The sequence below is a fragment of the Balaenoptera physalus genome, assembly GCF_965194825.1.
Source record: "Balaenoptera physalus genome assembly, chromosome: 1".
NCBI classification, from domain to species: domain Eukaryota; kingdom Metazoa; phylum Chordata; class Mammalia; order Artiodactyla; family Balaenopteridae; genus Balaenoptera; species Balaenoptera physalus.
Genome location: NC_138882.1, coordinates 141,978,539 through 142,006,516, shown reverse-complemented (window position 1 = coordinate 142,006,516; position 27,978 = coordinate 141,978,539). Strand labels below are relative to the sequence as shown.

The following is a 27,978-nucleotide window of genomic DNA, read 5'->3' as shown; positions in this document are numbered from 1 at the left end:
CTTTGAATTTATTTGAATTTATCCCTGTAATGATTTCTGGAGTTAGATTTGGTCCATCATAGATGTTGTCCAAATCTTTTTGGATATGATTCTTTCATCTGTCAGCTGTTCCACCTTTGTGCTTCTTTTTTTTTAATTTTTAAATTTTTTAAATTTTTAAATTTGTTTACTTTTGGCTGCGTTGGGTCTTTGTTGCTGTGCGCGGGCTTCCTCTACTTGGGGCTACTCTTTGTTGTTGTGGTGCGCGGGCTTCTCACTGAGGTGGCTTCTCTTGTTGCGGAGCACGGGCTCTAGGCACACAGGCTTCAGTTGTTGTGGTTCACGGGCTCTAGAACGCAGGCTCAGTAGTTGTGGCGCACGGGCTCAGCCGCTCTGCGCCATGTGGGATCTTCCTGGACCAGGGCTCGAACCCATGTCCCCTGCATTGGTAGGTGGACTCCTAACCACTGCACCACCAGGGAAGCCCCACCTTTGTGCTTTTAACAGACTTGATCAGAAAAGTTCCCTGGTGGACTAGTGGTTAGGATTCCTTGCTTTCACTGCCGGGGGCCTGGTTTCAATCCCTGGTTGAGGAACTGAGATCCCACAAGCCACTCGGTGCAGGCAAAAAACAAAAAAACTTGATCAGCTTATTATTAGTTAAGCATTATGTTCTTTTAAAGTTTATTATGATTATTAAATGTCATTGGTTGTCTTATTTTTGTTAGTTAAGATTCCTGGGGAAGTACTTAAATATGATTATCTGGAACTGTGGATTATTGATTTAACTTGTTTGTTTTAGTGATTTAAATTTCCAAGATGGAATATTAGTTAAGCTGTATTTTTAAATCCAGGAATTAGCATTTGTAAAGTCAATTTTAAACTTGATATCTCAGCAGAAAATAGAGTGTTGTATTGCAATTCTGAAATATATAGTGCAATGCGTTGTTAAAAGGGGCTTTTCGAGTTAGACTAAAAAAGGATTTGAAAAGTTTATAATGGCCTATAAACTGTGTCAAACCTGAAATCAACATCGGAAAGTGATTTAATTTTAATTTCTCCTCCTACCTTGCCTCTGTGGTAAAATTTCTAATGAACAGTGGAATGATCAAAGGTGGATGCAGTAGGAGGGAGGAAAGAAAAAGGGAATTTATATAAACCAAATTTGAATAATATATTCACATAGCCTTATTAAATGCTTTGAGTCATTCTACCTGATTGAGATGCTAGACTTATTAGTTCTAGAGTTGTCCCTTGCTATTTTTAAGTAAGAAAATACTTTTTTGACCTGTAGGTAGAATATGCCAATTTTTCCCTAAAATTTTCATTTATATATTAATTGCATTTTTCTGAATATATGTAAATTAAATTATATCCTGTGGTTAAAATGGCCCATGATTTTTCAAATCTTTGAACTTTTAGAACCCCGACCCAATAGGGAAAAAGTAAAAAAAAATGAAGCATGTAAGTGGTTAATTGTATTTTACTGCTTTTGTATTTTCTCTTAAGAGTTGGGGCTATTACTGATTCTTACAAAGGTTCATTCTTTAGAACGGAAAGTTGGTGTAGTTAGTTCAAGTATATTTTGGAAGAAAAGAAAAATCAAACTACGTAAATTACTTTAGTGGAAGATTTTCTCAAGCTGAATAGAAAGATAAAAGTCCTCTTTCTGTCTACACCAAAGGTAAAATCACCCCTTTGTTTATCTTTGTGGTCTTGTTTTTACCTGTAGGTGAAAATTCTCTGTTTAGAACTGACCTACTATCTACATATCTCTGCTGTTTTTCTTCACTCAGACATATTTCCTTGTGAGAGCAGATCCTTACTATATCTTTAGATATATTGAGTCACATTTAATAGGGAGAGCTACCTTTTGAGGTACATTTCCCAACTAGAGGACTAGGGGATAAGGAACTTAAAATTATCCCCTTTCCTCGATTCCCTGCCTCCGCTTTCCCCACTTCTCCATCTTTCTACTTGGTTTAATGGGTTTGTTGTTGTAGGTACTATGCTCAGCTAAATCTTGGTATCTTTTTTCTTTTTTCCTGCAGGCTACTTCTTCATAGACATAAAAATCAATATTTAACTGGAAACGAAGCATCACTTAAAATCCTCTCAAATTCCTAATTCCAAAGAATTGATAACATTTCTCTGATCAAGAAAAGAAGTGATTGACTGCGTGTTAAAAGTATTCCGGCGTTGGTCCTGTTATTTTTCCTCTCCCTAAATTTGAGAAGAAATATGGAGAAATGCTACTTGATGACAGCTGTTGTCTTACTAGTACTAACAGTACGGTGGACAGTTTCTCTTAATTCTTACTCAGGTAATGCATTTTTCGTTTAAGATAGGTAAATAATTTTTTGAATCAGTTTTCTTGTTTGTTTTTTGAGGTTTTTAGTTTTTGGTAATAGTTTATAGTCTTCTGACCGGGACAGAGAAGAATTTTAGGTTTTATTGGTGTAGTCAAGAAAGTACACTTAAGCATCTAATTCTAATAAGTAGAATTTGTATAAGAGCTAAATAGAAGCATGGGCTTTGTGATAATGATAAAACAAAGATGTGTTTTAAATGGGAAGATGACAGGTTGAGAAACAATGATCTATTAGGCATTGAAGAGAGAAATGAGCTAGTACTTCAAAGGGGGAGCAGAATCAAAAGAGGCTTTTTTGTTTGTTTAGGGTAGAGAAGGCATGTTACTACATTGAAAGGAAGAGACCAGTGGAGAATAAGATTGGGGACGATGTGAGAGAAAGGGAGGAGGAATTGATGGAGTGTGGTCCTGGAGGCTGGGGATGGGATTAAATTTAACCTTGTGAGTATTTATTTAATACTTCTCATGTTCCAGGCATTATGCTAAGTGCTAGAAATTCCAGGTGAATACTTAAATACTTAATGGCTCCAGTACTTAAAGTGTCCACATTTTAGTAGATAAGTAGTCACAATACAAGGTGATAATTATAATGTTGAAGTATGTGTGAGGTTCAAAGGTAACATAGAGAAATGAGTGATCAGGGTGCATTGGAGAAAACTTTTCAGAGAAGATGATTTTTGAGTTCAAGGTTTGAAGGATGAGTTGGAATTTGCCAGGCAAATGAAATGGGGAAGAGACTCTAGACAGCAGAACATGTGCGAAGACATGGTAGATGGCATGAGAGCATGGTTAGAAGTGTTTGGTATTGGATAGCATAAAAAGAAGGAACGAAAAGGATGGGGAGGGATGGCTAGAGGTTTGGCTATACAGTTAGCTCAGGAAATTATTTGTGTCTTAGAAAAATAACTTTCATTTTAATAAAAAATTATTGTAGCGAGAAGGTTGGGTGTAAAGAGACAAATTAGACAATCTTAGTAATAGAATTAAGAGCTACTCTTTTTTAAGTATTTACCAAATGCTAGACACTGAGCATTTTCCTTAATACCACACCAGTGAAGATAGGTATTATCTCTAATTTACAAGTGGAAAATGAGACAACCAATAAATGACAACTGGGACTCAAATATAGTTATATTTTATTCCAGAGTCAGTGCTTTAACTCTGCTCTGTGGCCTCTGAGAAAGAAGTCTTGAGCTAAGTCAGTTAGTTGAAAGATGGAGAAATGAATTTAAGGACTATTGAGGAAGTAAAATCACTTGAATGCAGCCATAGACTTGGGTTCAAATCTTAGTTCTTTCACCTGTTGGCTGCCTGATCTTGGAGAAGGTTCTTAATCTTCATGAACCTTGTGTACCTCTTCTACAAAGTATGAATATTAATATGTACTTTAACAGAGTTGTTGTGAGGATTGAGATAATATATATGGATTGTGCTTTATTTTTAGTAATGTAGGAATATAATCAGCACATTAGTGGTTCATAACTGTTTTCTCATTTGATCCTGACATCAGATCATTTAACTTCAAAATATTTATCAAGTGTCTGCTGTGCAGCATAAATAGGTCTTGCTGGTGATCATATCTTTAGGTCTGGTCTTTAGGGTGGCCAAGAATAATACATGGTATGTACCTGTGATATTGTGATTCACAATAAGACATATATATTTGGTCTTCATCTGTGGTTTTGGCACAGAGCTCCTAAAACCGCTGGAATTTTCTAAGTGAGATGATAAAATTGTCTTTTGTTATGTTAATGAGGTGGCTTTGGTTCCCCCACTTAAGGATGGAGCCTGGTTGCCAGGCGAACCAACCTTATGCTTAGAGGGTGGGAACTTTCAATCCCACCCCCTGATTTCTGGGGAGGGGAGGGGAAGAGTTAGAGATTGAATCATTGCCTATGGCCAGTGATTTAATTAGTCATGCCTATGTAATGAAACCTCTATTAAAACCCAAAAGGACTGGATTTGGAGAGCTTCTGGGTTGGTGAACACGTGGAGATGCTGGTAGAGTGGCATGCCTGGAGAGGGCATGGAAGCTCTGCACTCCTTTCCCCACACCTTGCCCTATGCATCTCTTCCATCTGGCTGTTCCCAACTTACATCCTTTTATAATAAACCAGTAATCTAGTTAAGAAAAATGTTTCTCTGAGTTCTGTGAGCCACTCTAGCAAATTGATCGAACCTAAAGAGGAGATTGTGGGTACCTCTGATCTATAGCCTGTCAGAAGTACGTGTGATAACCTGGATTTGCCATTGACACCCTGAGTTGGAGGGGGCAACCTGCAACCTGTAGGCAGTAGGTCTTGACACTGGTGTCTGAAGTGGGGGTGGGGTGTGGGATGCAGTCTTGTAGGACTGAACCCATAACTTATGGGATCTAATGCTATCTCCAGGTAGATAGTGTCAGAATTTAGTTGAGATATAGGATACCCAGGTGGTGTTCAGAGAATTGCTTGCTGGATGTGTGTGGGAAACCCCCCCTCCCCCCAAATGTTGTAATTGGGTCTTAGAATCACACTTTTACTTCCCTAGAGAAGTTCACAGTCTAGTGGGTAGGGCAGACATGTAGATATATATTACATTAAAATATAGTGTGGTATAAACAAAGTAGACTGGGAGCATAAGGGACTTCTAATTCAGATGAGAAAGGTTTAGAATGCAGTAAGTTCCCTACATACGAACCTTCAAATTGCGAACTTTCAAAGATGCGGACGTGTGTTCGCCTGTCCAATCACGTGAATTAGTTCACGTGACTGGCGTACCTTGTCATGTGTGTGCATCCTCTACAAGTGGTTGTGCTTTTGTGTACTTTACTGTACAGTACTGTATAGAGTACAGTAGTACAGTATCTTTATTTCAAGCCCAGGATGTCCAGAAGCAAGCGTAAAAGCAGCAGTGACATAGCTGGTACTGCTAAGAAGTGCCAGGAATTGGAGGCCCAGAGAAAGGATGAAGAGAGACAAGAGGAAGAAGAAGTAACTGAAGATGCAGGAAATGGCAAGGGGATTTTCTTTATTTGAGGAGGCACTGTTAGTTTTGAGGCACAGGACCCAAACGTAGAATGGTACACGAAGGTTGCAGCAGCCGTTCAGAATGCAATTCAGTGCTACCGTGTCATCTATGACAAGAAAAACAGAGCTACTGCCCAGACACCACTGGATTGTTTTTTCAAGAGGGTAGGTAGAATTGAATCCAGCAAGGAACCAGAACCTGTGCCGTCAGCGTCAGGCCTGAGTGAAATTGCAGCTTGCCCTCTGTCTGCTATTGCTGACGATCCTTCAGCTCTACCATCTCCTACCTCCTCTCCCTCCTCCAGTCAGTAACTCTTCTTGCCTGTTCACTTGATGCCCGCCCCTGTATGCCGGCTGTTGTACTGTACTACTGTACTTTTCAAGGTACTGTACTGTAAGATTAAAAATGTTTTCTTTATTTTTTGTGTCCGTTTGCTTTTTATGTATTATTTGTGTGAAGAGTATTATACCTATTACAGTACAGTACTATATAGCTGATTGTGTTAGTTGGGTACCTAGGCTAACTTTGTTGGACTTAACGAATGTGCTCTCGGAATGGAACTCTCTTTAGTGTGTAGGGGATTTGCTGTGTAACATTAAAGTTTGTTCTAAAAGGGAGGGAAGAATTTTACTAGGCAGAAAAGGAGGTGAGGAGAGTATTCCAGTGAGAAGAAATAGCATGACCAAGGGATGAGAGTTCTTTGAGGTTTGGTGAGGATGTAAGTGTGACTGGAATACAGGGTGCATGGTAAGTGGAACAGTAAGAGATGGGGTGGCAGAAATAAATTTGAGGCAGACTGTGAGCCAAAGTAATGTGTGAGGGATTTATCTTTTGGGCAATAGAGGTTTTTAAGCCGGGAATTCACATAATCAGATTTGTTTTTTAAGAAGACAGCTTTAGAGGCAGCATGGCGTTTGGAGTAGAACGTGTAGAGACTGATGGTAGCATCTATGTGTAGTGGCCTCATATATGTTTATAATGCTTATTTGAAGTTGTTATGCATAGCTGGTTTCAGTGGTCTTGGAAAGGGATGGTAAGGGCCTGGACTAAGTGACTAAATTTGAGAGCCATATTAGGTAAAAATGTGACTAAATTTGAGAGCCACATTAGGTAAAAATCAGCAAAATTTAATGACTAATTGTATGCAAGGATAAATAAGAAGGAAGAGTTTGAGAATGAGTCTGGTTTCTAAGTTTAGAGATACTGAGACTGAAAACTGAGAGGTAGGGCAGATTCAGTGGGGGAAGGTAATGAATTCTCTTTTGGTTATGTTAAGATTTGGGTGCATTTTAATCATATAAAAAAGTGGGAATTTTGGGAGATGCAACTTGGCTGGGGGCACAGGAACACATAAATCCATCTTCAGCTGGTCACAGAGAACACTTTGTTATTAGAGTTAGTTTCTAGCTTCATACTCCAGTGCAGCCTGGTGGTGACCTTGGCAGGGCCAATAGCAGGACTTCTTTTTTCTTGGCTAGAATCAAAGTAGGCAGATCCTATTTTGTCCAATTTCTCTTTAAGCTCATGCCTAACCTCAGAGCTAGAACAAAGCAAGTGCAAGAGGTGAACCAGAAATCATTTGTGCCAATTCCTAGAGCCAATTTTATGTAGGTGGTCCATTCTGAGCCTTTCTAGTATTGAGGCACTTCCCAAGTGGGAGGGTTCCTATTACTCCACATTCTTCACAGCATTTGGTAGTGTTAAACTTCTGAATTTTTGCCAGGATGGAGTGTGTGAAATGATATTTTATTGTGATTTTAATTTTAATTTCCTTCATTGCTGAATTCATTTATTTATTTTGAATTTCATTTCTAAAAGATTGAGCATACTTTTGTGTTTATTAGTCATTTGCATTTCCTTCTCTGTGATATTTGCTTATATCATTTGTACATTTATATTAGTTTTTTTCTTATGTATTCTATATTTTGGCTTTTGTTTTTTTCCTATGTGTTTTGTATTCTGGAAGCTAACCTTTGTACAAGTTGCAGATATCTTCTCCCAGGTAATGGCTTATCTTTTCACACTTTAAGGTGTCTTTTGGTGAACAAGAGTTTTTGACTTTAAAATAATGAAATTTATCAATCTTTTTCCTTTACAATTTGTGCTTTTGTATCTTTAAGAAATCCTTCCCTACTTCTGGGTCACAGAGATATTTTTCTAAAATTTTCTTCTAAAAATTGTAAGATTTGGGAATTCTCTGGCGGTCCAGTGGTTAGGACTCTGCACTTTCAATGCTGAGGGCGCGGGTTCACCGCCTGGTCAGGGAACTAAGATCCTGTAAGCCGCGTTGCGTGGCCCACCAAAAAAAAAAAAAAAAAAAATTGTAAGATTTGTCCTTCCTGTTTAAGTCTTTATCTCCTTGGAACTGAACTTTATGTATAACATGTGAGTTAGGGAGCCATTAAAAATTTTTTTTTTCACATGGATAAAAACAGTTGTTTCAGCTCATTTATTGAATAGTCCATCCTTTCGCATAAATCTTCAGTACCAGCTCTGTCTATATCAGGTTTTCATACACACAAGGGTCTGTTTCTGGCTCTCCATTCTGATCCATTGGTTCATCACTGCCATGTCTTATTACTATAATTTTACCTTGTCTTGATATGTTGTGAGGCAAGTTCTCCTAACCTGATAGTTCCACTTCACTGGTGTCTGAGCTATTCTGGGCTTTGCTATTTCATATTGTAGTAGGAAGAATTTCTTAAATGGTCCCCCAAAGATGTCCTGCCTTAATCCCCAGAACGTGTGAAAATGATGAGCTCTATTTGGGAGTGATGATGTTATGTCATATGACATAATTGACTTTAAGATAGAGAGATTGCATTGGATTATCCAGGTTTGCCCACTGTAATCACATGAGACCTTAAAAGCAGAGAACTTTCTCCAGCTGACAGTAGAAGGGAACCCTGGAGAGATTCAGATCATAAGGACTCAGCACTTTTGCTGGTTTGACAATGGAGGGGGCCATGTGAGAAGGAATAGGAGTGGCCTCTAGTTGCAGAGAGTAGCCCCCAGCTGATAGTCAGCAAGGGTACAGTGACCTCAGACCTGCAGCCAATCGCCTGAATGAACTTGGAACTGAATTCTTTCCCCAGGCCTCCAGGTAAGTGTCTAGACTGGCTGATACCTTATTTTGGCCTTGTGAGCCCTGAACAGAGAACCAAGTTATGCCCACCCAGACTTCTGACCTATAGAACTATTAGATTACAAAAGAATATTGTTTTAAGCTGCTAATTTTGTAATAATTGTTATGCAGCAATAGAAAGCTAATACATACATGTGTCTTTTTTTTTTTTTTTTTTTGGCTGGTGGGATCTTAGTTCCCTGACCAGGGATTGAACGGCAGTGAAAGCGCCGAGTCTCAACCACTGGGCCATCAGGGAATTCCCCATATATGTCTTTTTTTAAAATCAGATTGTTAAAGTCCTATGGAAAACCCTGTTGGGATTTTGACTGGAATTATATTCTATACTATTGATTAATTTGGGTGGAATTGACAATCATTACCATAGTAGGTAGGGCTTCTGATTCATTAAGATGGTATGCTTCTCCATTTATTTGTCTTCTTTAATGTCTTTCAACAAAATTTTATAGTTTCCTACATGAAAGTCTTATACATCCTTTCTTAGATGTATTCCTAGGTGTCTTAAATATCTTTTCTTCCTCACCATTGTAGATGGTATCTTTTAAAAAGTTGCTTTTCTAAATGCTTTTTCCAGGGGTATAAAAATGTGGTTTATTTTTTAATATTTGGTAACTTTCCTAAACTTGTAATTCTAATAATTTCTCTGAAGTATTTTTTGGATCTTCTGTGTAAAATAAAGTGATCCATGAATAATGACAGTATTATTTCTTCTTTTCTACTTCCTACCCTTTTTATTTCTTTTTTCTTGTCTTAATTCTAGGACCTTATTACAGTGTTGAATAGAAGTGGTGATTCAGGCTTCTTTCTCTTGTTCCTAATTTTAATAGATGCTTTTAATTTACCATTGAGTATGTTTTTGTTCTTTCTAGCATTGCACCAACTTTGCATTCCTAGAATAACTCTATTTGTGATATATTATCTTTTTTTTAAAGTATATTGATAGATTTGGCTTATTAATTTTTTATTTATGATTTTAGCATCCATGCTTACAAATAAAATTGGCCTGCAATTTTACTTCCTTAAAATGCCTTTGTCAGATTTGTTATCAAGGATGTGCTAGCCACATAAAATGAATTAGGGAGTATACCGTCTTTTCCTAAAATCTGGAATAGTACTCAAGACTGGAATTGTTTTTGGTTTAAAATATATGTTCTCCAGTTTAATAGTCTGCATATATCCATTTACTTAATATCAGTTGCTTTGGTTCAAATTTTTTATATTCTTACTGATTTTTGCCCAGTTGATCTACCAGTTATTGAGAGAGCTGCAGTTTCTTTTTGTAGTTCTGTCAATTTTTGTTTTAATATTTTAAATCTATATTATTAGGTGATTTAGAATTTTTTTCCTTGTGACTTGAATTTCATGACATCATTGTCATGTCCCTGTTTATTTACAGTAATGCTTTTGTCTTAAAGTCTATTTCCTCTAAAATTAATACAGCTTTACTAGTTTTCTTTAGGTTAATTTTTGCTTGGTATATCTTCTTCTATTCTTTTACCCTCTACCTCTGAATCCCTATGATTTAAATATGTCTAACCAATTCCCCTCCCTAATTCCATTTTCTCTCTCCTATTGATTTGGAAGCTATACTTTATTTTGTTCTTTCAGGGCTTACGCTGGAGATTTTCACATATATATTTAACTTAACAAAACCTAAAATTCATATTTATATCCTCTTTTTGAACAACACTAGGACCTTAGAACATTTTAACTCTAGTTACTAATCTTCACCTCCTGCCCCAAATTAAAATGGTATTATTGCCTAGGATTTCAGTTCTTTCATGATTTTAGATGTTAGTCACTGTTATTTTATACAATTTATAGTTATCCAGTTTTACCCTCATTTTCTTTGTTTACCCTTCCTTCTTACATAGTACATCTTCCTTTGAGATCATTTTCTTTCTTCCTGAAGTATATCTTTGGGAGGGTTTTTTTTTTTTTTAGTGAGAGTCTGTTGCTGGCAAACTCCATTTTTGTCTGAAAATACCTTTATTTTGCTTTTTGTTGTAAAGTTTTTCTGGGTATGGAATTCTGTATTGACAGTTATTTTCTCTTAATGCTTTGAAAATCTTCTCTCATTGTTTTTTTGTTTCTGTTGCTTATGTTCAGACATCAGCTGTCATTTTAATTGTTACTCCTTAGTAGGTGATTTGTCTTTTCTCTGTTGCTGCAATTTCACTATGGTATATCTACATGTGAATATTAAAAATTTTATCTTAGGATTTTTTGGGATTTCTGACTCTAAGGAATGGTACCTTGTGTCTGTTTAGAAACTGCTCAGCCAACTGTCTCTTCTCATACTTTTTCTTCCTTGTAGAACTCTGGTTAGGTATATATTATATCTTTGTTCTTTTAATCATTCAGCAGGTGTGTGTAGGACACTCACTTTATGCCAAGGGTAGGTGATATAGCAGAGAATAAAATAGACAACAGTTTCTTCACCTCATTGACTTCAAAATTTTGTTATCTCTTCAAATATTGCATCTCTCTCATTTCTGTTCTCCTTGTGCAAACTATGTTGGGTCTTTTCATTCTCTCTATACCTCATAATTGCTTGTATTTCCCTTCTCATAGTTTCTTCATACTGCTTTCTTTATAATCATCAGATCTGTCTTCCTGTTCATTACTTTTCTCTTTAGCTGTGTTTAATCTGTTTTTTTTACCCATCTATTGAGTTTTCAAATTTCAACTATTACATTTTTAATTTCCAGAACTTCTACTTGTTTCCTTTTCAGATCTTTTTGATCATTTCTGATGATCTCTTGTTCTTCAACATACTCTTAATGTCTTCTCTTATATCTTTAAACATACTAAACATGCTTATTTTATATTACCTATCAGAAAATTCTAATACCTGCATCTGATTTCAGTTAGTTGTTTGTTGTTGACTCTTGCTTATGTTATTTTGTTTCTTCATGAGTTTAGTGATTTTTTAAAATTGTGAGCTCATGTTACTTAGAACTTTTATCTGTGGGAATTCTTTGAGGCCTCAGTTTACTGTGTATTTCTCCACAGAGGGTTTGGGTTGCCTCCTCCCAGGCACCTGGGGCACTTTTAACAAAAGTCAAACTAAATTCTCATCTTAAGATTCCTTTGGCAAATACTTGATGTGAATTCAGGCCCCAAACTGGGTGAGTGCAGACTTATGGTTAGGAATTTTTGGGAGACTTCTTTTTTCCTGTACTACCAAGAGCCAAGGCAGAGATAAATACTATCTTCACCATCTCCTCAAAGGCTTTGTATTTTTAATCCTAGTAGAGATTTTTCTGACGTTGAATTCCTACTTGTTCAAGTACTAAGGCTTTGCCTCCTTACTTATGGCATAGAGCTTTTCAGTACCTAGGGTATAGGCCACCGAAGATCATTGGATTCCCTCAGGACAAATGCTTACTCTTCTGGGTCTATGCTTTTTTTGTTGTTTCTGGCCTCTAAGGAATTCTCTTATTTTGCTGCTGATTCAGCCATATATTAAAATTGTACATGTATAATATATAAAATAAATAATTAAAAAATATATACTTTTCCTGTATTGGAGGTGTTTTTCTGACCTTCTGAGTCTGCCATGTTGCTGGAAACTAGTTTCATCTGTATTTTTTAAAGCTCCACAGGTTATTCTGATTTTTACAAAAGGTTGATAGAGATGATGGTTGAAGCCACAGAGTTGGGAGTATCTGTAGTACAGAAGAAAACGGATTTAACCACTTATCATCTTCACAGAGAAGGGGTAATGATTAAAGGAGACTGCGAAGAAATCATGTAAGATTAGAGCCTGGAGAAGTTATTATCCTGGAAGCCGGGGAATTAGAGAATTTTAAGAAATAAGGACTGGCCAACAGTGTCAAGTTCTAGACATGTCAAGTAGAATGAAAATTTAAAATAGACAAAGGATCACTAGGAGGCCATTGTGAGCTTCCTAACTACCAGAACATAATGGACTAAATGGGAGTTAATAAGTGGACATAGCAACTTTTAGGAAGTTTGTTAGTGAATGAAAGGAGGGAGTTAATTGGTAGCTGGAATGGGATAAAGGAGGGCTGAGGAAAAGCCCAGTTAAAAGTTGTCATATGAAATATGTAATTTGTGTTACCTTTGCTTTCAGTCCGTAACTGGTCCTTTGGATAGTCATTCCCTTTTCTTACTTCAGGCTGTATTACTCCTGATCATTATTTAGTTTGCAATCCTATGTCTTCTAGTTTTCCTTTAGTCTTCTAATTTTGACAGATATATTATTTTCTTTGCACTCTTTATCTCAAGAGGAAGTTAAATTAATATCAGGGTATAGGGTTAAATAATTTTTAAAAAATCACACCATTTCAGTATTACTAGTGTACATAACCAAATGCTTAATGGGAATCAAGTAGAGGACAACACGCATATATAATACTTTTCTATCCCTGTGGCTTACATACATTACTTATTCTCACATTTCTCTCCTAAAGTCTGAGTTTACTCAGTTACTTCCCTCATCTGAAAACAGGACTCCTGTTACTTATTTTATTTATTTATTTTTAAAAATTATTTATTTATTTATTTATTTATTTATTTTTGGCTGTGTTGGGTCTTCGTTGCTGCTGCAGGCTTTCTCTAGTTGCAGCGAGCAGGGGCTACTCTTCGTTGTGGTGCGCGGGCTTCTCCTTGTGGTGGCTTCTCTTGTTGCAGAGCGTGGGCTCTAGGTGCACGGGCTTCAGTAGTTGTGACACGCAGGCTCAGTATTTGTGGCTCACGGACTCTAGAGCGCAGGCTCAGTAGTTGTGGCACACGGGCTTAGTTGCTCCGTGGCATGTGAGATCTTCCCGGAGCAGGGCTCAAACCTGTGTCCTCTGCACTGGCAGGCGGATTCTTAACCACTGCGCCACCAGGAAAGTCCTCTTACTTATTTTAGACCTTACTCTTAACAGTATGGAGTTAACTTAAAAAACTAAAAATAGAGTTACTGTATGATCCAGCGATCCCACTCCTGGGCATATATCTGGTGAAAACTATAATTTGAAAAGATGCATGCACCCCAGTGTTCATTGCAGCAGTATATACAATGGAAGGAACCTAAATGTCCATTGACAGATGAATGGTTAAAGAATATGTACAATAGACTATTACTCAGTCATAAAAAAGAATGAAATAATGCTGTTTACAGCAATATGGATGGACCTAGAGATTATCGTACTAAGTGAAGTAAGCCTGACAGACAAATATCATGATATCACTTGTATGTGGAATCTAAAAAAAATGGTACAAATGAACTTACTTCTAAAACAGAAATAGACTCACAGACATAGAAAACAAATTTATGGTTACCAAAGGGGAAAGGGAGAGGAGGGATAAATTAGGAGCTTGGGATTAACATATACACACTACTATATATATATAAAATAGATAACCAACAAGGACCTACTGTATAGCACAGGGAACTATACTAAATATCTTGTAATAATCTATAAGGGAAAAGAATTTTAAAAAGAATAGATATATATGTATGTATAACTGGATCACTTTGCTGTATACCTGAAACTAACACCGCATTGTAGATCAACTATACTTCAAAAACAAAAAAGTTAAACCTTACTCTTAAATTGTCTTCTAAGAAAGTCAACAGAACAAGAGTATTTTTGGATTACTATGTAAGAAGAGTATTGTTATTGCATATTAAAATATTTGTAGCATATTTTGTAGGTGGTTGTTATATATTTTTGTCATTTTTCAGATGAGAAAAATAAAAATGCTAAATACTAAGAAAAATGGTGATTCTGTCAGAGTTCTCAACTCCATCGTAAACAGTGTGACATTTAGTGTTCACGTGTGACGAACTATATAGATATAGAATCATAGGAGGCTGGGAGGATTACTGAATGAGTGTAACATCTGTGATTCCGTTGAGATTTTTTTCCCTCTATTAATTAAAATACTTATTTTCGTTATAATTTGTTTTTAACATGCTTATTTTAGTTTGCTTTTTGTTTTTCTTGTTTTAAGATTGTAATTAGGAAGCACTGGAGTGAGGAAGCTCAGGTGAGCTTGCTTAGTATTAGTCCGTTATTTCTTCTTTGGAAATGCACATACTGTATAGTTTCTCTCAGCTGACCCATTGTTATTTGTAATGTTTCTTCTCACTCACTAAGGATATATAAAAGGGGGATTATTATGGAAAATTTTAACCAAATTCTCTTCCCTTAGAATGTTTAAAGTTTCAATGTAAAGGCAATTAGTGTGTATTGTTATCAAAGAAACTACTTGTTTTTTAAATTCTAACATAATTCTGAATAGTTCAGCAATTAATAAAATGAACATTTAAGTGGTGCTTAAGCCCATTTTCCTAAGAATGAGACAAAATTGAAGCTTTGTAAATGTACATTAATACGTTTTCTTTACGTAATTCTGAATCTCATGTAAATGAATTTGTAGAATTAATCACAGTAGAAAGAATCCATTTTGCCCTTCCCAAGTGAAGCTCCCATAGGTACAGTTGGGTTGCTCTTCTGGGTTGCTTTAAGGGCACTTTAGCAGTTTTAAAAACTTAAGTACTAACTTCATAGCCAGTGTCAGCTGAATTTATTGAAGTAGGTCAGACTCTGGATAGAAACTTGTTTCTCAACCCTGAAGAGAGTCATTATCCATTCTTCTGTTTGTTAGAGAATGGTAATAACTTCTTCCACACTGACCCCAAGTCTAGAGCAATTTCAGAAAATCTAGATAGCTGGATTTTTTCAGGTGTAGGAAACTACTTAAGATCCTCTATGACTTGAGTAGTTTCCTATGCCCCCTCTATAGGTATTATCCCAGTGGGCCAAAAACAAGCAAACAAAAGCAAAAGAAAAAAAATAAAAATCAATTCCTTTCTTCCTGTAGACAGCAGCTGTATCACCAAAAAGAGAAACTGCCCCCACAGCACACACACATCTATAAAGTGCACGTAAAGATGCAGTTAATTCAGTGGGAAATTATTTTCCTTCTTTAAAAAAATTGTAAGTTAATCTCCCCCTCCTGTTCAGTTAACTGAGCAAGTTTTAACTGAAAGTGTGTACTATATGCCTAGCAATATGTTTCCTGTGAACTCTGGAAAAATCACATTCTATGTCCACTGGAATTAAAATTCTTATTTGGGTAGCTATTAGAAAATAGTATAATCATGTGACAAAATATATGATACTGAAAATATAAGTATTATGAGAAGTCAATACTTTTTTTTTCCTTTTTAAAATCTACTTGACTTACCTATTTTGATTTCTACGTTTTTTCATATGCTGTTTATTAAACAGAAGGAGGAGATATAGCTCTGAGATACTGTGGTAATGGGTTTTCAATTTACTAAACAATTGATATACTTCAAGTTTGGTATTTATTTTTTGTTATGGCTATTGTCTTCTATTTCCTATTCAAATCGTGCCTCTACTCTTTACTCTCTGACAAGGTCACAGGTATTGAGATTAAACGCCAGTGGGTTTGAATGTTACTAGCTGTGTCTTATTGGCTGTGTGACACTGGGCAAGTTATTTTAAAATTTCAGTCTCAGTCTCCTCATCAGTAAAATGCTGGTAAAATCATAGGTTGCAGATCACATGAGTTACATCTAAAGCTCTTGGCATTTTATTTTGCTCTTAAGTACTTAATAAAGTTTTCACTACTGCAGTTGCTAATAATTCTTTTTCCTTAATCACTCTGACAATCCCTAGCCTAATATGAAGAAAATAAGTATTTCAACACTTGCTTGTTAGACTTACTGTAATGAATAATAAAATAATATATATAAGTATGATGTCTATAGTTTGCCCTTAATAAATATTAGTTCTAAGAAGTCAATAATTAATGATCAGTATGTTTTTAATTTATAAGGGAAGGTTTTGTGGAGAATTTGGCAGTTGGGATGGTTCTTAAAGGTTGGATACGAGTTGATAAAAGAGGTGTATGAATAGGGAGAGGAAGTAAGCAGCATGAGCAGAGGCTTGGAATTTCAAAATGCCAGATAGTAACTTAAAGATGTTTTGAGACAAGAACCAGTATATGGGCATTGTGTTAAAGTAGCCTTCGCATAATTAATTGGTCTGCCATAACAAACTGCTTAGTGTTGCACATTCAGTAAGTGGAAAATAAGGGACTCAAAAATTCAAATCTTTTTGAACTTAAAATCCTTGCTATATCATACTGATAATATTGACATCCTTCCTACATCATCATTCACTGAGAGTCTGCTAGGTGCAATTACATCCTGAGAATGCAAAAATGAATAAGATATGGTACTTTCCAAGAGAGAGACAGGGGTAGGTTTGTGTGTGTGTATACATGTGCCTGTACTGTGGGTAATTTTTTTACGGCAGTCACTCAACGTGTATATGCTTTGGAGATGTTAATCTGCTTTTCCCATGATTATCTCATACTGGGAGTATCTCCTTGGGTGGAGATGCTAGCATTTAAAGAATAGTGGTATAATACAGCTGTTAAATGCAAAAAATCTACTTAATGTAGTGTTCCAAAGCTGGAGAACGTCTGGGTTAGAGTTCAGTGATTGATAACATATCATTCACCAATGTGGCACACCTTCCCAATGGATTAATGAATATATTTGACTGTATGTGATTTTCACTTGCTGATTAAGAAACCTGTGTCTGTACTGTATTTGGGCCTTCTCACAGTTTTGTAGTCAACTGTTAGCTAAATAGTGGTTGTTACTATTTACTAAATGGAATTACCTTTATATCATTTAAAATGATTTAAGGTTAACAACCTACCTTAACCAAGTTGTGAGGCAATACACAGTAGGAGCCAAGAACATGGATTATGGAGCCAGTCTGCCTGGATTCCAGTCCAGACTCTGCTATTCATTACCTGGGTGACCATTGCCTCTGTTTTGCTAGCTGTCAAGTGGGGATGATAATAATACCTGCTCCATTGTTGTATTTGGCATGTAGTAGACACTGTCAATTGTTAGTTATTAAAGATCCATTTTCCCTTATTTGCAATTTTGAAGTAAAAAAAAACTATAAAGTGGCAGTTTTTATATAACTCATTTGACATCAAAGCCTGACCTAACCAATGTCTTTGCAATATATAGTCCGTTTTTGGTTCTATACTTGACCTGAAGTTATTTACATTTAGTTTCTAAAAGCCTTTGGTAAAATATAGACATTTGTTATTATTATTGTTTTATGATACTTATTGGACAGTATAGTTGACAGTCTTTCTCATGAAGTAAAAATAAACTTGGATATCTTATGATTAGTATTATCAACTAATTAATTAAAAACTAATTAAGGGACTTCCCTGGTGGTCCAGTGGTTAAGACTCCATGCTTCCAATGCAGGGGGTGCAGGTCTGATCCCTGGTTGGGGAACTAAGATCCCACATGCCGCGCGGCATGGCCAAAAAAAAAAACAAAAAACTAATGTTAATAACTAATTAATGTTAACAATATTTATTGAATGTTTATGTGTGCCAGGTACTATACAGGTTATTTTATGTTCATTATTTTCTTTATTCCAGCAGTCCTTGAGGTGACAGTATTGATTCTGTTTTTAATGTACTGAGGCTTAGGGAGGTTAAGTCATTTGCTCAGGGGTACACAGTCACTCAGTGTGCTAGCAGTGCCAGGATTCAGACCTCATCTCTCTGACTTTTTGGGTAACTTCTGTGTTCTTTTCCTCCACCTATACTATCTCTATAATTTAGAAAATTTTCATAAGGAAATAAAATCACTGATATACTGAAGTGTATTTTTATTTTGCTTTTTTTACCTTTCATCTTAGGTGCTGGAAAGCCCCCTATGTTTGGCGATTATGAAGCTCAGAGACACTGGCAAGAGATTACTATTAATTTGCCGATCAAACAATGGTATGGATAATTTTAACTTGATTTTATTGTTTATCGGTCAGTTAATGTAGATTATTTGAAGATACTTAAAAGGAAAATATGCTATTTCTTCATCTTCAGAATCCTCATCTTCCTGTATACTGATGTCACATATATTACCCTGCATATTGTCAGCTCATTTGAAATTTCATCCTCCTGAAAGTTACCTATATATTTAGTTACCAGCTGGAATATGGTACTGAACTAGAACTTTGAGGATAGGACACTGTATGCCATGGAAGCTCCTCAGGACATAAACTGTGGAAGTTTATGGACTAAGAGTATTTCTTGTGGAGGTTTAGCAAAGTTTCTCCTGTAAGGAACATATGAGATGAAAAAAAAGCAGTAGCTTAGTGGTGAAGAGTGTAGGGCTAGAGTCAAACTGTCAGACTTCGGATCAAGGCTTGTACTCTTTACTAGCAGTGTGAGCTTTTGCAAGTTATTTAACTATCTCTGCCATAGTTTTATCACTCATAGAATGGAAATAATAGAATACATATTTCACTGGGTTATTGTGAGGATTGAATAAAATGATTCATTTAAAGCACTTTAGACCAGTGCCTGAAGTGTAATGAGTTCTCAATAAATGTTAGCTGTAGTTACATCTCACAGAAATCCATGCACTGTCATTTTTGTTGAACACATTCTGATAACAATTGATGACAGTATTATTTTACTTATTAGATGCCTGGTAGATTACTTGATTAAACCTGGCTATGCAAACTGTTTATATTGTTCTGTTGACTGCTTTGGTCACTGCTTTTATATAACTCCTCTCTGAGAGAGTTACATACAAGAACTTCATATTGAACTCTCTATTAATAGGTTGGCTGTACCCTAGTCCAAGTTTGGAGTATTTAAAATAGAGGTCAGCTAAATATTTGATACTGTTCTTTTTTTTTAATAGGTGTGTGCATGTTTGTTTATTTATTTATTTGACCTCACTGCGCAGCTTGTGGGGTCTTAGTTCCCTGACCCAGGACTGAACCTAGGGCATGGCAGTGAAAGTGCTGAGTTCTAATGTTTAAATGGTGTGATTTCTTTTTTTTCCCCTAGTTTGAAGTTCATTGCTATATGATTCATAATGACTATCATTGAAAAAGATATATCTCAATGGCACAGTTTATAAAAGAGAAAATATATCCTTGGGACAGGTTCACTATTATCAACAGTGGATATAAATCTATACTGGAAATAACATTTCTAATAGTCTGAATTTTTTGGCTAATTTTGTCAAATTTGATTAGTTTGCCATTATTGTTACCTAGCAATGTGGCTGAGGAATGGTTTCTCATTTTTTAACTTCAGTTTTCCAAGAACGGGGACTTCCCTGGTGGTCCAGTGGTTAAGACTCCACGCTCCCAATGCAGGGGGCCCCTGGTTCAATCCCTGGTCAGGGAACTAGATCCCACGTGATGCAACTAAGAGCCCACATGCCGCAACTAAAAATCCTGCATGCCACAACTAAAGATACTGCACGTGGCAACTTAAAACGCCGCGCAGCCAAATAAATAAATATTAAAAAAAATTTTTTTTTCCAAGAGTGAAATCTTTCTGTCTTCATCTAGAAAGTTAGCTGTAGTGTAGTCGAAATTTTCAAGTGACAAAGTTGTCTAAAATGTGAAATCAGGATCTATGAGGTAAACTTTAAAAATGTCAGTTTTGGGACTTCCCTGGTGGCGCAGTGGTTAAGAATCTGCCTGCCAACGCAGGGGACACAGTTTCGAGCTCTGGTCCAGGAAGATCCCACATGCCGCGGAGCAACTAAGCCCATGCACCACAACTATTGAGCCTGCACTCTAGAGCCTGAGAGCCACAACTACTGAGCCTGCGTGCCACAACTACTGAAGCCCATGTGCCTAGAGCCTGTGCTCCACAACAAGAGAAGCCACTGCAGTGAGAAGCCCGCGCACCGCAATGAAGACCCAATACAGCCAAAAATAAATAAATAAATAAATTTGTAAAAAAAAAAGTCAGTTTTATTTTATTTTATTTTTTTTAAAATTTTTATTTATTTATTTATGGCTGTGTTGGGTCTTCATTTCTGTGCGAGGGCTTTCTCCAGTTGCGGCAAGTGGGGGCTACTCTTCATCACGGTGCGCGGGCCTCTCACTGTCGCGGCCTCTCCTGTTGCGGAGCACAGGCTCCAGACGCGCAGGCTCAGTAGCTGTGGCTCACGGGCCTAGTTGCTCCGCGGCATGTGGGATCTTCCCAGACCAGGGCTCGAACCCGTGTTCCCTGCATTGGCAGGCAGATTCTCAACCACTGCGCCACCAGGGAAGCCCAAAAGTCAGTTTTATAATTCTAAATTTAAACACTTATTTATTCCATTTCAATATACATAGTTGTAAGTAATAGAGGAAAATTGAACTTTTTTTTCTTTAATTTTATAATGACAATTCCTTATGTGTGAAGTCAGGAGTACTTTTGGCATCAAGTAGTAGAAAACCTAAGTAATAGTAGTTTAAGCAATAAAATAATTGTCTTAATAAGTAGGTCTTTGCAGGGCTGGTAAACTGGCTCAATGATAGCAATCAAGGGACTTCCCTGGTGGTCCAGCGGTCAAGACTCCGCACTCCCAATGCAGGGGGCCTGGGTTCGATCCCTGGTCAGGGAACTAGAGCCCACATGCCTCAACGAAGATCCTGTATGCCGCAACTAAGACCCAGCACAGCCAAATAAATAAATAAATATTAAAAAAATAATAATAGCAATCAAGGACGCAGGCTTTTCCATTTTTCTTCTCTTTCATTCATTCTTCTTGGCATGTTGGCTTTTCATCCTGAGGCTTTTCACCCCATGATCAATAGATGACTGCCAGGGCTACCAGCAGTGTGACTTTGTACAACCATATTCAAGGCAGGAATAATAGGAATACCTTATTTTTTACCTCTCTTTTTGTTCAGGAGCAACATCTTTCCTACCCTTAAAGCAATCATTAACAGAAAGAAACGCCTGGCTCAGTGCAGGCATGGTTTATACCAGGGCTAGGAGAAGAGTCCACCTACCCTGAGCATGTTGCTTTTTAAAAAAAAAATCACAGGTTTATAAGTCAGGAATTGTGGGAATGACTTTATTTCAGCATTGTTTATAATTATGAGAAGCCTGAAACACTCTAAATATCTTTTAGTAGGTGAATGATTAAATAAAGTACATTTCTCCTGTGTACATGTTTTTCCTAGGTAGATTCCTAGAAGCGGAATCTCTAAAGTAGCCAGTTTTAATGGATACCAGCACAAGAATATCTCTTTCCATATACCCTTACCAATATTTAATAATAACAACTAACACCAGACTTCTAAAATTTCCATTTCCTTGAGTACTTGTGTTGTTGAGTATCTTTTAATATATTTACTGACCATCATATTTTTTCTCAAATTTGCATATTTATATATTTCCCCCATGTTTCTGATGGATTGCTGATCTTTTTTGTAATGATTTATATGATTTTAAAATAAACAATTACATTAATTTTCTATGCTGTGTTAATAAGTGACCATAAATGGTACTTACTTAAACACACATTTATTATTGTAGTTTCTTTAGGTTAGAAGTCTGGGCACAGCTTAGTTCAATATTATGATCAGGGAGGGTCTCAGGAGGTTGCAGTCCAGTTGTCATCTGAGGCTGCAGTCTAATCAGAGGCTCAACTGGGGAAGGAACCGTTTCCAAGTTCCCTCAAGTTATTGGCAGAATTAATTTCCTTGCATTTACAAGACTAAGGGCTTTGGTTTCTTGTTGGTAGCTACCCTTATTTCCTAGGGTCTACTTGCAGTTTCTTGCCATGTGGCTTCTCCAGTATGCCCACTTACTAAAACGTGACAGCTTGATTCTGCCAAGTCAGTGAAAGGGAGTCTCTGTAGCTTAGCCAGCAAGATGGAATCTTACATATACATAAAACATAAGCACAGGCGTGACCATCCTATCACCTTTGTCGTATTTTGTTGTTTACAAGCAAGTCACAGGTCTTGCCCACACTTGAGGGGTGGGGATTGATTGTACACACTTAAGGCAGGAACACCAGGAGATGGGTTCATGGGGATGACCTTAAAGTCTGTCTGCCACAGTATTCAACAGTATACAATAGTATTCTATATTTTAATCAGTTTTTGGTGTGTGTATATGTATATATGTATATATATGTGTGTGTGTATATTATATATGTATAAATATCTTCTTCCTGTTTGTTCTTGTCTTTGAATTTTTCTTATGGTGTCTTTTGTTAAATCAATTTTTACATTTGATGTACAGAAGCTCTTTGAACTGTTCTTGAAACTTTTAAGTTTGGAACTATTTTATTTATTTATTTTTAAATTTTATTTATTTATTATTAAAAATTTTTTTGTTTGGCTGTGTTGGGTCTTCGTTGCTATGCACGGGCTTTCTCTAGTTGTAGTGGGCGAAGGCTTCTCTTCGTTGCAGTGTGTGGGCTTCTGATTGCAGTGGCTTCTCTTGTTGCAGAGCACGGTCTCTAGGCGCGCAGGCTTCAGTAGCTGTGGCATGCAGGCTCAGTAGTTGTGGCTCGTGGGCTCTAGAGTGCAGGCTCAGTAGTTGTGGCGCACGGGCTTAGTTGCTCTGTGGCATGTGGGATCTTCCCGGACCAGGGCTCGAACCTGTGTCCCCTGCATTGGCAGGCGGATTCTTAACCACTGTGCCACCAGGGAAGTCCTGGAACTATTTTAAATTATAGTATTTTTTTGTAAAAAGCAAAAATACCCATGATATGTTTTATCAAAAATACCCATGATATTTTTTATGTTAGAAAAAATTACATTTTGAAGTTAATGATAACACTCTTGAATATAATTTCGTTCCTTCTCATTCTGACCAGTTAGAGGAGCCTGTTAAGTTATGAACATTAGATCTAGTTTTCTTCCTTAATTCACAGAATTTTGCATGTAATAGGCTCTCGTTACATGTTGGTTGAACTGTGTTCAAAGTGTTATTAATAAAAGTATACCTGTTTCATGCAATATTTCTTTCTTTGTAAACCAAATCTTTATGTAGTCTTTGACATTCATTTTTTATTTATTTAAATTGTGATTTCGTATTGTTTCTTTAATTTTTTAGACTGTCAGAAGCAAATTCTCTTTTTGTTGCATATTTTCTTTTGTATAAGTGTTGGTCATTAAGTTTACTAATAGTAGAGTGGTAACAAATTCGGTTTGCCTGTGAGAATCTTGGTTTGCCTCTGTTGTTAAGGCTTAATTATTTATAGCTTCTTTCACTCTTAAGAGTACCTTGGTTTAGACAATAAATTATTTAGTCACACTACTCAATAACAACTTTTAATTGTGAGTTCACAAAAATTTTTAGGAGGGGGGAGAAAAGTTTAGATGAATTTTTTTTTAACCTTGTATAACATTTTTTCATGTTAATTAAGTTAAATGAAGTGAGACATTAAATATAAGTATTTCTTGAATATTGATTGTTGGAATGGCGCTTTCTTTTTCCTTTTTCTTCAGGTATTTTAACAGCAGTGATAACAACTTACAGTATTGGGGATTGGACTATCCACCTCTTACAGCTTACCATAGTCTTTTATGTGCATATGTGTAAGTTTTTCTTCCTTGACATAACTTTAAATATTTATGCCCTTAGCAGATGTAGTAAGGAAGAGTTTGTTGAATAGAGGAGAGCTCGTTTGTAGCTACTATTGTATTATGGTTTGTAGAGCACCATACCTTTATAATTGGATTGTAGGAAAGTTTATCAGAGTTTGACTATTTTCATAATTTTTTTGGAGGAAAGTCTAGAAAGAGATGCAAAAATCTAGCTTTGTTTTGAAGTAGAGATGTTACCAATTACGCATGGATTACTGAGAAATATATCTAATACGGTTAGTTGTGCATAGAAAAGCTTTTTTCCTGGAATGGCCCAAAGTAAATGAGAAATAAAGGTCTAAATGGTTTTCTGACTAACCTGTCAAGTAAGAAACTAGAAGTACCGTAGTGTTTCACTTATGATTTAAGATTAGGATTGGAATTCCTTTTTCTTTTACAGAAATGGAATGGTTTATAGAAGATTAGGTGCTTCTATTTAGTGGAGAACCAGTTCTACTCTGTCCTGGTATTCCATTTCAGATTTGAAGTGTATCAGCAGAAATTTGAGGAACTTCTTCACATTATCTTCTGACCTCATTTTATTTGTTCTATTACATATTTTGTAAAAATTAGCTTCCTGGATTAAAAATAAGTTTCCGAACTTCAGGATAATCAAATATACTTTGCAGTGTTCTGGAGAATGTAATATGATTGAAAACTTAATTTATCTTTAATAATTATGTTCAGTTTTATGCAATGATTTACGATTAATAGCTATTTATTGTAGCCTATTATGATAACTGAAAAGATTATAAATTATAAAACTGTGATCCTCTTGTCAATATTAGTGTATTGCTCTTTACAAAGTATATGTTTAATAAATGAAATGTGACATCAGATTGTTTTCACACTGGACGAATCATGAAGGTAGGGCTTTTAGTTAACACGCTACATGGGTTTGTTGGAAGATAAGCATGGCAGATTCTGATAGCGTTAGTCAGTTTCACATGGTTAAATACAAAGAGTAAAGCTTAAGCCTTAACTCCATTGCTTTATAGGAGCAATGGCCACTTCTCAAAATAGATTCATATGTCCTCAGATGTCCTTATTGCTAAAAGTAATGGGGAATAAAGTGCATGTATATATGTTTGATTTGCAGGGCAAAGTTTATAAATCCAGACTGGATTGCTCTCCATACATCACGAGGATATGAGAGTCAGGCACATAAGCTCTTCATGCGTGCAACAGGTGAAAGAGCAATAGGCATTGAGTGTAAAATTTGATTAAAATTTTTTTTGAACTGATGACAGGTTCTATTATTGTCCTTACTTTTATAGTTGTGTAACTATAAATACGCATAAATATGTATAATATGTGAGCAAATGTATATGTAAGCTAAAAAACAAAAGAGTAGAAACTAATAATTCTGGGTGCTTTACATTTACTATTATCTCCCTTAATAATTTGGACACCCAAATGAGGTAAATACTGTTGTTATCCTTATTTTAAGCTGAGGAAACTGAGGCCTAGTAAAGTGAGGCTAATATTAATAGCTCATCTGAAGTTGGTTAGCTCTAAATTGAAGTTTTATTTGTTTAGGCTGTTGCTTTAATAAATCCCTTTCACTTTTACGGTGAATTACAGCTGTATGTCATATATTGTATTGCTGTGCAGTGTTGCTAAATTAATCTTTACAACAAATGTTTATTGAGCATTTATTGTGTGCTGTTTAAAAGTTGAAAGTAATAAGCTTAAGTTTCTTTAAAAGCTTTACAAGACTTAGGCTTTAATGCTAACCTGTGTCTTTTCCTTAATTAGTCTAAATCTAGTCAGGGTTTGTTCTCTTTACTATTCATCCAGTCATGGAATATCAGGCCCAAGAGATAACCTGTATTGCCTGTCTTTCCCTCTCCCACACCACTCCCTCTTCCCAAACGCTTTAATGCTTTAATCCTTTTTGAACCACATACTCACCACATGATATTTAGCTTCTGAGCCAATACCTGTATCTGCAGGGAACTTACAACTTTTAGAGACTCTATTCTATTTTCAGAGAGCCCCAATCATTAGAAATTTCCTTCTTATATTGAACCTTCACTAGTCATTTTAGGTTCTGTTTCCTTGGGCTACATAGAACAAGTCCGATCCTTTATATACTTAACACCCTTCAGACATTTGAAGTCATCTCCTCTCGAGGCTAAACATTCGTAAATACTTTAGCTGTTTCTTAGATGACCAGTTTCTTGAATGTGATTATGGTTTCGAAGCCTCTGGTTGTGCTCCTTCAAATATGTTCCAGTTTGTCAGTGTCATCTAAAATGTGGCATCTGGAGCTGAAAATAGGATTGCATGCATCTACCACTGACAGTTTACTATCATTTATCTTATTCTGGACACAAATATATGTGTGGTACAAGAAAAAAATAGGCTTTTTGGATAGCTATGTTGTACTGTTGAAGAACTTAATATATTAGTTTTTCTTTGTTCTAAAAGGACTGAACATTCAGAATTATGAATTGCTTTATTTTTTTTCCCACTTTTTTTTTCAGTTTCCTCCTCACCTGGCCCTCTCAAGCTCTTTGTAGGCATTAATTAGCAAAAATTTATGAATTTTTATAAATATTCACATTAACAAAGATTCTCCTATGCATCTCCACATTTGAGGTATTGTTCACATCAGAAAATTTGGAGTATACAGATATTGAGGGGAAAATAAAAGTTTCCTTCCCTTGCTTTGAGTATTCTTAATTTTTAAGTCCAAGTCAGAGCAAAGAGAGAACTGGTTTTAGATACAGCTGATTGATTTAATGTGTGAATTTGTTAGAGAAAATTAAGAGACTCTGTAGTACTGTATCAGTTGAAATTAGGCACAGGTGAAGGGAATGGAAAGGGCTCAATGTGGAAAGGACTTGTCCAGAGTGGGTAGGAACCTCGTGTTAATAGAATTCCCACTCGGGGTTGGAGGAAGGCTGTTAATAGGTTATAGTAGATCCTGATGGACTCAACGCTTAAAATCATTTGCTTGTTTTTTCAGTGTTAATTGCTGATTTGCTGATTTACATACCTGCAGTGGTTTTGTACTGTTGTTGTTTAAAAGAAATCTCAACTAAGAAAAAGGTAAGTTTTGAAGTAACCTGACATTTCATCTCTGAAATGTTTTATTACCTTAACTATTAAATACAGAGCTTAAGGAAGTCATGCTTTTGGGAATAGATAATAGGGAACAGTATATCTTCTGTCAATTAATTTTCATTTAGAAACATTAACTTAGAGTAATTTTTTTAATGTCCAAATATAGTAATAAGATGCACTGAATTTTAGAAGTTATATACTGCTGAATTGCACAGCATGCTAAATTTATTGCTTAACTGGTAAATCTGAATTTTGAGTTGGCTTGTGAGAATGACAACTGAAAGTCATTTTGAAAAGTTGCTATATATTCTCATATTCACAGTTAACGAATATGCTCTTTTTTAAAAAAAAAATCAAATGGTTTGTGTTAGAATTTTATTTATTTATTATTTATTGGCTGCGTTGGGTCTTCGTTGCTGCATGCAGGCTTTCTCTAGTTGCGGCGAGCTGGGGCTACTCTTCGTTGCAGTGTGTGGGCTTCTCATTGCGGTGGCTTCACTTTGTTGCAGAGCACGGGCTCTAGGTGTGCAGGCTCAGTAGTTGTGGCTCGTGGGCTCTAGAGCGCAGGCTCAGTAGTTGTGGCTCACGGGCTCAGTAGTTGTGGCTTGTGGGCTCTAGAGCGTAAGCTCAGGAGTTGTGGCGCACGGGCTTAGTTGCTCCGCAGCATGTGGGATCTTCCCAGACCAGGGCTCGAACCTGTGTCCCCTGCATTGGCAGGCCGATTCTTAAACACTGCGCCACCACGGAAGTCCCATGACTATTCTCTTTGGTCATTTTATATAGATTAATCATTAGATTAATTTATCTGATTTATATATCTAAAAGTGCTTTCTCAGACAAACACCTTTTAGGGATTTTTTTTTAATTAATTAATTAATTTATGGCTGTTTTGGGTCTTCGTTTCTGTGCGAGGGCTTTCTCTAGTTGCGGCAAGTGGGGGCCACTCTTCATCCTGGTGCGCG

The 27,978-nt window shown here is 36.3% G+C and overlaps 1 protein-coding gene and 1 long non-coding RNA gene across 2 annotated transcripts in view; both read left to right on the top strand.

The window, feature by feature from the left end:
* ALG6 (ALG6 alpha-1,3-glucosyltransferase) overlaps positions 1–27,978 on the top strand; it is a 60,729-nt gene that overhangs the window by 2,093 nt on the left and 30,658 nt on the right. Inside the window, exons 2-6 of the mRNA XM_082454169.1 lie at positions 2,031–2,302; positions 18,239–18,323; positions 23,807–23,896; positions 25,044–25,132; positions 26,919–27,001. Coding sequence (XP_082310295.1) covers positions 2,221–2,302; positions 18,239–18,323; positions 23,807–23,896; positions 25,044–25,132; positions 26,919–27,001 — 429 coding nt within the window. The 5' untranslated portion in view covers positions 2,031–2,220. The remainder of the gene's footprint in view (positions 1–2,030; positions 2,303–18,238; positions 18,324–23,806; positions 23,897–25,043; positions 25,133–26,918; positions 27,002–27,978) is intronic.
* LOC309657134 lies at positions 18,330–23,069 on the top strand. The gene is made up of 2 exons (XR_014261663.1): positions 18,330–20,313; positions 20,632–23,069. It is a non-coding gene; the product is annotated as an uncharacterized lncRNA (long non-coding RNA).